This window comes from Sesamum indicum, linkage group LG6 (genome assembly GCF_000512975.1).
Source record: "Sesamum indicum cultivar Zhongzhi No. 13 linkage group LG6, S_indicum_v1.0, whole genome shotgun sequence".
In the NCBI taxonomy this organism is placed as follows: domain Eukaryota; kingdom Viridiplantae; phylum Streptophyta; class Magnoliopsida; order Lamiales; family Pedaliaceae; genus Sesamum; species Sesamum indicum.
In genome coordinates this window covers 24,233,800-24,245,961 of record NC_026150.1, presented here as the reverse complement: position 1 = coordinate 24,245,961, position 12,162 = coordinate 24,233,800, and the positions used below count along the sequence as shown (strand labels likewise).

The 12,162-nt window shown below is 35.0% G+C and overlaps 1 protein-coding gene across 3 annotated transcripts; it reads right to left on the bottom strand.

Annotated features, from left to right (window-relative positions):
- LOC105165724 (transcriptional corepressor LEUNIG_HOMOLOG) lies at positions 3,468 to 11,106 on the bottom strand. Of its 3 annotated transcripts, none has more exons than XM_020694792.1 (19): positions 11,090 to 11,106; positions 10,588 to 10,655; positions 10,361 to 10,415; positions 9,898 to 9,995; positions 9,598 to 9,707; positions 9,199 to 9,482; positions 9,030 to 9,105; positions 8,825 to 8,936; positions 7,802 to 7,851; positions 7,456 to 7,704; positions 6,525 to 6,599; positions 6,112 to 6,333; positions 5,637 to 5,775; positions 5,429 to 5,535; positions 5,063 to 5,212; positions 4,742 to 4,897; positions 4,537 to 4,656; positions 4,204 to 4,401; positions 3,468 to 3,833 (listed from the first exon to the last, which is right to left on the bottom strand). In XM_020694792.1, exons 2-19 carry the CDS (start codon positions 10,610 to 10,612, stop codon positions 3,690 to 3,692), a joined length of 2,370 nt encoding a protein of 789 aa, XP_020550451.1. In that variant the 5' UTR covers positions 10,613 to 10,655; positions 11,090 to 11,106; the 3' UTR covers positions 3,468 to 3,689. The 3 variants fall into 3 exon arrangements, with proteins under 3 accessions (XP_020550451.1, XP_011083129.1, XP_020550450.1); XM_011084827.2 differs by lacking the exon at positions 11,090 to 11,106 and adding an exon at positions 10,763 to 11,083 and having other exon boundaries at positions 10,361 to 10,456; XM_020694791.1 differs by lacking the exon at positions 11,090 to 11,106 and adding an exon at positions 10,763 to 11,083.

Genomic DNA, 12,162 nt, shown 5'->3' with positions numbered 1-12,162 from the left:
TAATAAACCTGCAAATGATTTGAACATATAACATGAAATTTAATTAGATCATAGTAAGTAAATTTGAAAACGCTCGACCACTGCTCTGATAGTCGAAAAAGCTTAGTTTATGGTACTATAATTGGTCCCATTGGTAGGGTTCAATTAAGAAGGGGCTTTTCAGCAATTAAATTTTCTGTTTCTTTTAAAAAATTTTGTCTTGAAAAGTAGAGAAACAAAAATAGAAGGATTTGGTGAGGAAGTTGAGAGTTATTGAAGTGACTACACTACACTACACTACACTGCACACATTGTGGTGAAGATGGAACGACATTTTCCACAGACGTATTATGGCTCCCTCCCAAGATTCTCGTGGTGGGCAGTGCATTATTAGCAGCAATTACACTTTTCAGTTGTGGAATTCAACGACATTGTCATTCCAGGGAATATGGTCCAAATTTAGGGTTATTTGGCGTAATGTAATTATATTTAGATTTTTTATGGTTCGAAAAATTATATTTAGCACTTTTAGATTTATTTTCTTTTAACAAATAAATTCATTTGTTAGTCATAATTTACTGAATATATTGATATTGATAAAAAAAATTGAATGAAAATCAATGTTCACAATCGATATAACTTATTAATGACTTATTGCAGGTTAAATAATTTTTTTTGGTCTAAACTACCGTTGCAACGGTGAAAATATACCTCCTTATATGCATTAATACGTGAAGACGTAAGATGATAATTTAATCATAAAAAGATTTTTATCTGACCTGTAGTAATTAATAATAAGTCAATTGAGGAGTAAATATAAATTATTTTTTTTTATTTATATCAACAAATTCGATGAATTTTGACTAACGGATGGACTTATTTGTTAAATGTAAACAAACATTAAGGATTTTAAATGTAATTTTTCAAACCATGGAAGGTTTTAGGTGTAATCACACCAAACCTCAAGGAGGGAGAGCCGGAGAAGAGAGTGTAACTATCCCTTAAATTTATTTTAACCCCATGTGTTTCTAAAAATATTTAAAAATCCCCTGAAGAAAAAAGAATCTATGAAATAACCCCTGTAAAAATGAAAACAGAGTGAGGAAACAGTTTATAGAAGGAGGTAGTGAGCTCTATTGTTACTTTCATAGGGGGTTATCTGTTAGATTATTTTTTTTTTAATATTCTCAACAGTGTTTTTTGAATAATTTTAGAATTATGGTGGGTAAGTTACACAAAACGTGGAATGGACAAACCCACTTCAAGGCTTAGTATCTGATTTTTCAGTGATGGTTATGTTATGCAAGGTGATACAGAAAGATATATGCAACCTTTCTTGGAAGGATCCAAGCTTGTGATTTATCACTCCGAATATTGTAATGGGCCTTGAAAAAAAAATTAGATATTAGTTTAGTTGGGTGGGTTCCCGATTAAGATTTTTCGATGTTCAAGTTAGTTCGGATTCGAGGTAGAAATATGCAATTTGAAGATATAAATGAGGAAGAAAGTAATTAATACGTCGTACCCTTAATATTCCAAGTTTATGTTATTTATAGGCCCAAATGTATTGTATAGAGTGGGCATGGCACCATCTTAGCGTCTTTTGCCAGTAATCATGCGATAGCATGGTAAGCAGGCCATCCAAGCACGAATGTCGGGTCCTAAAGCGGGTCAGGGTCTCAAGCCCGACCCGAGTAGATGCATGGGAATCTTCTTGATTTTTTGAGTATTTTCACTCTCAACAAAGGTATTTTTGTCTTTTTCTTGAAAAATAAGAGTAATCCCGCGTCACACAAGGCAACATATTTTGTTAATGGCGGTTACCAATACTAAAAATAAGGAAAAGAAAAAAAAAATGACTTGACATCTTTCTACTCTAGTATCGCAATTTCCCCGCCAGAACAACTTCTTGTACCCTCATAGTTGGTTGAGAAGGAATAATGAAGAGTATCATTCCATTGGAAAATTTGGAATCTAATCCATCACCCCAAGAATAAACCAAGCTACTGGTACCACATTTCTTCATATTAGGCACAAATCATGTTCATTTCCAGCTCGATAAGGGTGGCATATGAGTCGAGCCGTCTTGCAAGTTTCGCGAGCCAGTTCGATTTTTATTTTTGAATTTTTAAATATTTAATTTTATATTTAATATTTGATCAATTTTATAATTAAAATTGACCATATATTATAATTATTAATCAATATCATGCATTTTATTTTGGATAACAATAAATTATGGTACTTTTATTTATACATTTAATCTTTATACAAAAATAAATTTAATCAACAAATTAGTAAATTATAATATTCTTTGTAGTTAAAATTATTATTTGATAAGACATATATAAACTTTATGTTATATTTTAATATATATTTGTATTACGTTATACTTTTTTAAATTGCAAAGTAATTTACTTATGATTTTTTGTCTATTTTTGAGTTTTATATTTATATCAGGATATATACTATGCATTATGTAATCTATTTTATTATTTATAAATTTATGTCAAAATTTAGTGATTCCTATGAATTAATCTAAAAATAATGATAATGATAATGATAATAATAGTGATGGTTGAACAATTTTAATTATTTTAATTATCATTTTATTATATATATAATGAGATCAAAAAGTTTAATCAACAATTACAATACTTTAAAATTTGGGCACCCAATTCACACCAAACTTAAATATATATGAAACTGTGTCCATTAGATCATATCGAACAGTGTTATTTAAAATCACATAGCCTTATTCTACGATACACCAACTTGAATGTTAGTTTTATGTTTCGAGTACGATGTCTTTACATCTGTATATCCAATAAGTCTATAACTTTACCAATATATTTTTCTATAAGTTTGATCATATCTAACAATCTGATCTGAATTTTGATCATCCGATTAACCCATATTATTCAACAATATAAGATACATCAATATAATACTAACATTTATAAATATATAAATTTACTGCAGATTGTAACACATTAATCTCAATTATAAAATATTTTATTGCATTATTTCAGATAATTGATACTTTTCTATAATTTTAAAATATTCAGTATGATTTTTTTTTTGTTCATTTTACTAATTATATTACTGTTAAACTAATCAGTAATTTATATTTATAACAATAAATTAGACTTCCGCACTATGTTTTGGCATATTTATAATATAATATACATTATACAATCTATTTTATTACTCATAGAATTGATGATTCCCATTATTTAATAATAATAATAAAAAAAAAAAAATTCAGCTTGAGCTCGAGCATTTAGGAGTCGAGCTCAAGCTCGTAAAAAATGGTCGAGCTCAACTTGTTTAAAACCCTATGTATGTATGTTAAAGTTTTAAGTAATTATAGACATAAAAAACAAAAGCCTCCCTAACTCATTAGAGGTTAGGACTGTAAATGGTTAATTCTAGTCATCTTGGAATTACGGCTCCCACGAGTAATATAGGAGAGATATCTCAGAGGATTTAGAGGTAATCAATAATATGGAATTAATGACATTTTGCTACCTTGAAAGCACACTTGCGTCTGGTCTACCTGCTTCTCAACTCACTGTAGATCAACTAAACATCTTGAAAGACGTACAATGAGAAGATTGATAACAACATTTCTTACAAGACACGCCCAAGAAAAACTTCACAAAGCTATGACGAATTTCCATGGAATATCCTGACCAGCAAATCTTGTATTATTTCCACAACTTAACGGAACTGTCGTGGCTAGCAGATGCAACCATTCCTGTTAGAGGCGACTGTGCCAAAGCAGCAATTATGTTCTCGTGTGCAGGAACCGTCATGCTTTTGTTCTCAACCATGTTCCACAATTCCAAGGACTACAGGTAGAAGAAGAAAAAAGCATTATTTGTTAAGCATAGTTTGATAAATACTATGAGAACATAGCATGGAAGCCATCCAACTAATATAAAATGCGAAACCAAATTAGAGTTCCACCAAAATCCTAAACCTTCCATTGACCTTTTCATTCCCCACCGACCGAAATTTTCCATAGGAAGAAAGTAGGGAGAAAAGAAGGTAAAAGTTATACTATAGGGATAGTGCATCACCTACCAACACTCATAAATGCAAACTTTGAAAGTGACAACAAGGTCTCCAACAATTCAATATACAGATATAAATGGAGCTAATTGGTTCAACAATGTGTGTGTGTGTGTGTGAAAGAGAGAGAGGGAGAGAGATGATCACCCGTGATCCTCCAATAACCAAGAGAGCAGAATAACTTGGATGAAAAACACATGAATGGAATTGGTTCCCATTTGAGTTGAGCTCATGGATGCACTCTCCAGAGGCTAATGACCAAACTTTAATGCTGTCTTCACTGACAGAAGCCAATAGGTCACCATTGAGATCCCAGCAAAGGTAGTTGACCACACCGGAATGCCCCTAATAAATCACCAAAAATATCAAAGATAACGAAGAAAAGGCAACATACCAAATACCCATTCATTCACTGCATGAAGCATTGCATTAATTACTCCACTCCAGCACTCACCAAGATGTCAATAGTAATGCACAAACCTGGAAACTATGTGTTTGCCTGTCATTTTCAACATCAAATATAGACACCACTTTGTCGGATGCTGCTGCCAACAAATGTCCAGTTATAGGTTGGAACCTTACTTGTGCACTGCCTCCTTGCTGCACCATGCAATTAAGAAGACTAAGTTCACAGATACACCTTTAGAGAAACAGAAGATACTGGACTAAGAGTAGGACACCCAACCTTCGAAATCCGAGTGCATGAAAATGGACTAATACTCCAATAACGTATTTCGTTGTTACTATCACAGAAACAAAATAGATCATTCTTCTTAGGATGGAAATCAAGGGACATGACATGGGAAGTATGCCCTGTGTAAGCATGCAGACAATAGCTTGGCTGCACAAGATTTAAACAGAGTAAGTACTTATAGATGTAAATATAAAGGCATAAGTAAGAATGCGGACGTATGGGCGTGCATCTTACAGTTTTTGCTATTCCTAGGTTCATGTTTAACAGTCTAAAACGTGAAACTTATCAGGTTGAAATAAAAAAGATCATTACATTAGCTGCATCCCACAGTCTGACAGACTTGTCAAATGAAGCTGTCGCAAGTTGAGTGGAGTTTGGCCGGAAGCGAATATCCGTTATCAGGTATTGATGTTCTTCTGGGGTAGTCTCTGTTTGCAGAGTATCCATATTCCAAAGAACAGCCTAATTCAATAACCAAGAAGTACCCGATTGGTTTCAGGGGCAACAAGGGGAAATAGATCATTGTTAGTCCAGTAGCACATGTGTAATAAAGTGCAAAATTTAAAAATCAAGAGACCAAACTGCAATAGAAGACAGATATGCAAATGAACAATAATAGCAATGTCATTCAGGTGCTTATTATGTTCTGAATAGGGCAATACAATGATGGAGCTAAACCTTTTTGTCGTGTCCAGCACTAGCTAACAACTTTCCATCCGAAGAAAAATGGCAACAAGTTACTTTGTTTCTTGTTCGTATACAACCAACCTCTCCAAATGAAAACCCTGGGAAGGATGAAGAAGCAAGAAATTTTAAAATTTACTATTGCAACGGAAGTTGCATTAAGCAGCAGATAGAAACATGCACAGAGATCACATGGGACCACCTTTAGAAGTCTCCGTTTTATGCTCAGTAAGGGTCTGTTTCAAAGAGCCATATATATTTCCATCCCCTCCATCATGAGACAAAAAGGACTCCACATTATCTTCAAGGGAACCAACATCTGCAAAATTCTCCAAGTCATCCTGTACAAAGAAGTATAATATGAACTCATGTAACCATTTTGCACGTTGCACTGCTAGTATTCTGAGTTTGTTGAGTACAAACCCATGAAGATTGATAATGGAAACTCAAAGTACACTCTAGCTAAAGATATATCTCACAAACATGTTTACCGACACCATATATTGTGCTCAAAACAATATTTTCAGAAATTGAAAAATATAAGAGTAAGATAATTCCCATACTGAGGTAATGAGCTAGGGTTAGATTCCAGAGGTCCCAAACTAGCATATCATATAATTAGGAGGACAATTAAAAAGTACATAGAGTATGCTAATGACATAACCCAGTAGTCTTACTAGCTGATTCGTAGATGATGCAATTCCACCAGCTCCATCTGTACCATACATCATCATACTCTTGGATACACTATTGACATGCTGCAGGCTGCCAGCAGTAGTCATTCCATCGCCAGGTGTATGTGTTGATTGTGGTGAACCTGGGGATGGGCCGACAGTATTTCCAGTACCCGTACTGTTGGCAGGTCCAGATGAAGAGTGTTGTTTTCTTTTCCTGTTATTCTGTTTCAGATCAAAATGCATGTCATATCCTTTCAATTTCCATGCAAAAAGTCAGAAGATCCTCACAGGGATGAGAAATTTGGTAAATATTTTGATGGTTTTGACTAGCATAAAATAGAAATACAGCTAAGTTTATTATCATTTGTTCAGCCAACATGACGGGATCAAACAACTGTGCAAGGATGAACTACCTGTTGCAATTGCTGTTGCTGCTGCAACTGATCCTGTTGTTGAGAGGAAGACTGCTGCATTTGGCCCATTTTCATCTGCTAAGAATGACAAACTTATAATTGCAAGCATACAGCCGAACCAAACATGAAGAATGTGTTGGGCACAGAAATGATTAAATATGAACAAGGGACTAAATACATCATTCTGAGGTGTAAAAGTCACATCTTTATGAATTTAGCAGTCAGAAACTTCTCACATGAGGAATTCTGTTATTCTACAGAGCAAGGGAAATTGCTGGGACAACATTTAACAACCTAGGTGGATGGTAAGCTCTAGTTCTACCACAAGTAAGGAACAAATCTAGGAGGCATGAAATCCAGCAAAAGGAAAACCCACAAATATAGAACACAAAGGGAAAGCATAAGTCCCTGTTAGGGCAAAGACAGGCAAAAGTTCAAGGTAAATAAGCAAGTACAATACAGCAATGTAAGCTCCGGTAGATTTGGCCCTAAATTTACAGGAAAATATATTTCAAGAGGTTAACTAAAAGCAAACCAATTTGATAAATCAAATAATACGAAACATCTTGAGTTCAACTTCAAGGAAAATATATCAAGTTATATTACAGTGAAAGTGCAGTTAAATTCAGGTAGTTACATTGAACCAAAAATTAGTGTACTAGTGCCATTTACCAAGGACTCAATGTCACCTAAAAATAGTGTGCATCCATACATAGAAACTTTATCTAGAAAGAAGGATTGCGTTGGTTTACCCCTTTTCAAATCTATGATAAAAAAGATACTTTTCAAGACAAAAGAATCACTAAATACTACCAAGTTAGCCCAAGTAAGTTTGATCCAAATGCAGTGAATGCATAAAATGGTCCATAACATAAGACCATTAATCAAATAGCACAAAAGCAAGCTCGCTGGCAAATTTTATGTTTACAACCTTTGGTGAATTTGATTGCACTGGGGAGCAAATAGATCCATCATTTCTCGGAGGTTGACCATCTTTTCCATTAAAGTTACCCCTTGGTACTCCTCCAAACCCATAGTTAGGCGAATTTCCAAGATTCCCTTGCGCCTGAGCTTGTGCTAGAGCCTGCTGTTGTTGAGATGCCAAAAGAAACTGGCTTTGGGTCGGCAGATTGGGCTTTTGTACTTGTAAACCCAAACTTGGCCGTAATTGATCAATTCCCTGTTTTATATTCTAAGCATCAGCACTCAAGAATTTATCACCCTCTCAGAATCTTCCTCAAAAGAAATGACTGGAAAATAAAGCCCATGAAACTCACTGTCAGAGGCCAACCCTTCAGTGGAAGACCAGTGACTCCTTGATTCAATCCTGTAGAAGGAACATTTAAGATAAATCTCCATCATATCAGCTACAAACCAAAATGAGAACCTATGATTCAGAAAGAACTATAAAAAACTCACATATCTTAATTCAGAAGCTTGAGGGGACTTTTACAATTACTTTATCATTAAAAATAACAGGCACTAAAGACCCTAGCAACTGTCAATGTAACCTATATACAAATATTCACTACTATTGGAAAATGGTGAAATCAACAACAATGATGGCCTTGCCCCCCTCACTCCCCCTACCTCCCTACGTGCACTTGACTTGACAAAAAAGAAAATAATCCTGGTATATCACACGTAACAACCAAAAGTCAGATACCAAGAATAACTTCTGGGAAGAATTTTGCTGCAACATTGACCACTAAATCTTATGTAGCTAAGGTTTCAAAATTTGTACAGATGCATCCAAATAAAAAAAGCAAAAGCTTGGCAATAGGAACTCCTCTTCAAAATTAGCATACCACATAGGGAAGTTCTGTGGTGTCTCCAAAACAATTCTCATATGTTTTACAAATTTAGTATAATAGTTGTATCAGATTGTGCGGCAGATATGCAAGAATCATCTGTTCATGCATGTTGAATTCACTTGGCTAGACTGAGATGGGTGGTTGCTTTGCACATTCAGCGACTAGAAAAAAATGAAAAAGAAAATTAAAATCAAGCAGAGAAATGTCAATGAATATTATAGGTTTGCATACAATGGAACTGATTCGGTACCATGACATCAGTGTAATCTATGTGTGTTTTATAATAAATTTTGCTGTCTGTGTGTCTACATCCTACTTACACAAACAAGTATCAAATTCCATCAAGATATTGCACAAGTTTTTCAAGAACTTGTCACTCCCACAATCAAAGGCAAACTTCGTAGACAAAAAATTAGAGAAGAAAATTGAAGGAGGGTGAAAAAAGAAAAAGAAAATGCAAAGCATGAGGAACACTAATGCTGTTACCTGCACCGCCTAGTCCAGATTTTGACTGAAGAATTGCCTGGCCATATATTGATGACGGGTCCATAGGCAAAGATTTCTGAGTTGTGCCCAAGTTGACTTCCCCTTTAATGTCCTGAAAGTACCAACAACAACATGGTTGAGCTCAGTAAAGGAACAAAGGGACCAACGGAAAGTGTCTAATAAAAGAAATGGTTTTAGTACTAACAGCAGCCAGTTGCGGCCGTCCTTGGATTTGCTGCAAGGCTGCGGGCATGCTCCCAGAATTGCCTTGCATCAACTGTCTGGATACAGGTAAAAACTAATGGTGTATTGAGCTACAAAAATTCCAAAACAAAATTCAACTCAAAGTAGCTGAATGATGCTATCAGTTTTACCCTTGTTGACTGGAAGCTGACTTGAGGAGTGCCATCCTATTAGCCTCAATAATACCTGGAGATGTCTCCGAATCCATGGGATGAGGATGCTTCATACGCTCTTCATACATTTTCATAGCCAATACACTGGCAGATGGCTGCCCCATCATTCCTTCAGAGTTCATGGGACCACCAAGTGGAGGGTGATTAGGATCCCTTCTTTGTAACTGGGCACGCTGCTGCATGAGTTGCAGCTGCTGCATCTGGAGCTGCTGTTGTTGCTCCCTCACTTTGATTTGTTGTGTCTAAAACGAGTAGTAAATGCCAAGGATAACTTATTAATTCATGCATTCCATATATTCAAACATGATGGCCATCAAAACTTAAACGGCCAGAAAGGATTGCATAATTTTGGGAAACCTCTATATAAGCAGCAGCTGCTTCAGAATGCTTCTCATTTGTCCGTGCAATGAAGATGTCCCAAAAGACAGACCACCATTCAAAAAGAAATCCACCAGGGGCATCAATAGCTAAAAACACAAGAACTAATTGTAAGAAATTTGAGATATCATCCATGGCATCCATTTCTCGGAACCAGAAAGCAGAACATGAACAACAAGGTTCATGACCCACTTGTACTGCAAACTAGTCCAATTCCATCAGCTAATGCATAAGGAATACCTTATCCACATGAAAAGAAGCACAAAAATAATCCCTCACCTACAGGATCCGTAGCAACTTTTCCTTCTGTCATGAAAGCTTTCGCTGAATTATGCAATTTTCTTTTCAACAAATAGTCATGAATGTAGACATCAAGCCTGGAAAACACATCAAAAATAGAAGTGTAGTGACTCCTCTGTATTAGAACTGAAAATTTTAGTTAGCCTGCCAGAGAAATGTGCAGCAAACCGAGAAAAATAGTTCTTGACTAAAACAAACAAGCTGAGCCCACCTGTCAACTCAAGAATGTCGTCAAATGATGTGACGTATTAAAAATTTTAGTTATCTTTTCCATTTTCAAGAATTCATCCACATAACTAGATATGCTTCCCAAGTTTGGCAGCAATACGCTAACCATAGTACACCGTGAAAAACGATTCTCCGGGTTGCCCTTCTTACTTCTACGACGACGAGGAAGCTAAGGAGACAATAAACTGCACAAACTAAAGAGAGAGAATCTTACATCTTATCCGCTTCCCAATTACTCTGCGCCATGATTGTTTCTCCAAGAAGTGGAACTGAGTCCAGAAATTCTACTCCGTCAGTCGCTTTACTTACACTGGGAGAAGCCCAGATTACAAACAAATGTAAATTTATCAGAAAAATCTTTAACTCAAATGAACAAATACAAGTACAGAAAACGAGAAACCCTAATTCAGAAAAATCCGACGAGGTCACTGACGAACTTACCTAATGGAGGTATCACACCCACCATTGACGATCCATGCAAGATCCCCGATCAAAAACCCTAAGTCCAACTAAATTCACAAGATAAACAAGAAATTCCGGTTAATTAACTTATGTCCTGACAAGATCTCCTCCAGATAAAATGTCATTCCAACAAACAACAATCTCAAATTCTTACACTTGTTTCTCAATTAACTTCTCAAAGTCGCGAATTCTTGCAGCCTTATCATATTATTCAGTTAAATCAGCAAACAAGGGAAACTCGAACGCCGAGTTCCCATCAAATTCCTCACAACGACGTGATCTTCAATTTAATTAAACTTCTCCTTTTACTACTCAAAAACACAATCCAATCCGAAAATCATCCTCATGCTTATGATGCTTCTCAACAATTATTCAATTTTATTAACCTCTTCCAAAATAAATAAAGATTTATATATGAAAAAAAATTTGAGAAAACAGACTAGAATTCGTCAATTCCACTTCCAGTGTGGAAGGAAGCAACCTTAAAGAGTGAGGGTAGAGAGAAGAAAAATATCGGCGACGCGAAATCCGAAAATTAGCTGGAAAAAGAGCTCACGTAGGGATCTGAGCCTGAGGTTTGGGTAGGGGAATCAAATGCGAGCTATATATAGAGATGGAGGTTCGGAAAATAGGTTCCAGTGTGAACCCCGCAATTTAGAGGTTGGGGATGAGGTTTGGGTGGGTAGTGGTGTGGTGTATTAAATATCGAACTGCTTTTACGCAGGCGAAGGGGCACTGGCGTAACGGCTGTATAACACGACGGTCCGGAAGCTGACGTGGTGTAACGGCGAGCTGTAAGGTATTCGATCTTTAAGCAGTTTGATTGCGAGGTCGTTCGTAGTAACTAGGCTATGAGGTACCAAGAATGAGTTGGAATCACATCGAAGACGAGCGTATTTATTTATTTTATTTATATTATAATTAATAATTATTTTTATTTATATTAATATGTTAATTAAATTATGTATTATTTAATTTATTAAAAAATTAATACAAATTACGATTTCAAAAACAATTAAGTTTCTATCATGCCGTATTAAAATTTTATAATTGAAAAAAAAGGTTAAAGCATAAAAAGATGAAGTGGGGCTACATATTGATATTTAGAGTTACGAAAATACCCCAAATCTTTTAATAAATTGAAATATTGTCAAGATTTGCACCAATCCTAATCAAGTTTTATCGATTCGATCTCTATATTATTAGAATTCAGTACATCAGAATAATTTTTCAATTATCTCTAAAATAATAGTCTACTTAAAATTGTACAATTTAAAAAAGTTTATAAATATTATCCTTTCATACTCCAAGTACGATTTTGATTACTCTTTCAATATTGGTTAATTTAAATATCGATAAATTATAATGGATATATTCTATGTATTGTTTCGGCATGTCACTTTCCAGCAAGACACGTAATTAGAGCTCCTACTAAAGCATTTTAGAGTATTCCCATAATATCTTGGACCTTGAATTATACAAATCTATACTATTATAAAAGAAAACTTAATATTTTATCAATTTTTAATTGTATAAATTTACCGTTTCATTTAT

What these genes read in the sequence shown, in the direction of transcription:
- LOC105165724 (XM_020694792.1), bottom strand. Translation starts at nt 10,612, where the DNA reads ATGGTGGGTGTGATACCTCCATTAG. An exon ending in AATTGGGAAGCGGATAAGAT is followed by an intron (nt 9,996 to 10,360) that starts GTAAGATTCTCT and finishes TGTGTTTTCCAG; the next exon opens with GCTTGATGTCTACATTCATG. An exon ending in AGTTGCTACGGATCCTGTAG is followed by an intron (nt 9,708 to 9,897) that starts GTGAGGGATTAT and finishes TTGTGTTTTTAG; the next exon opens with CTATTGATGCCCCTGGTGGA.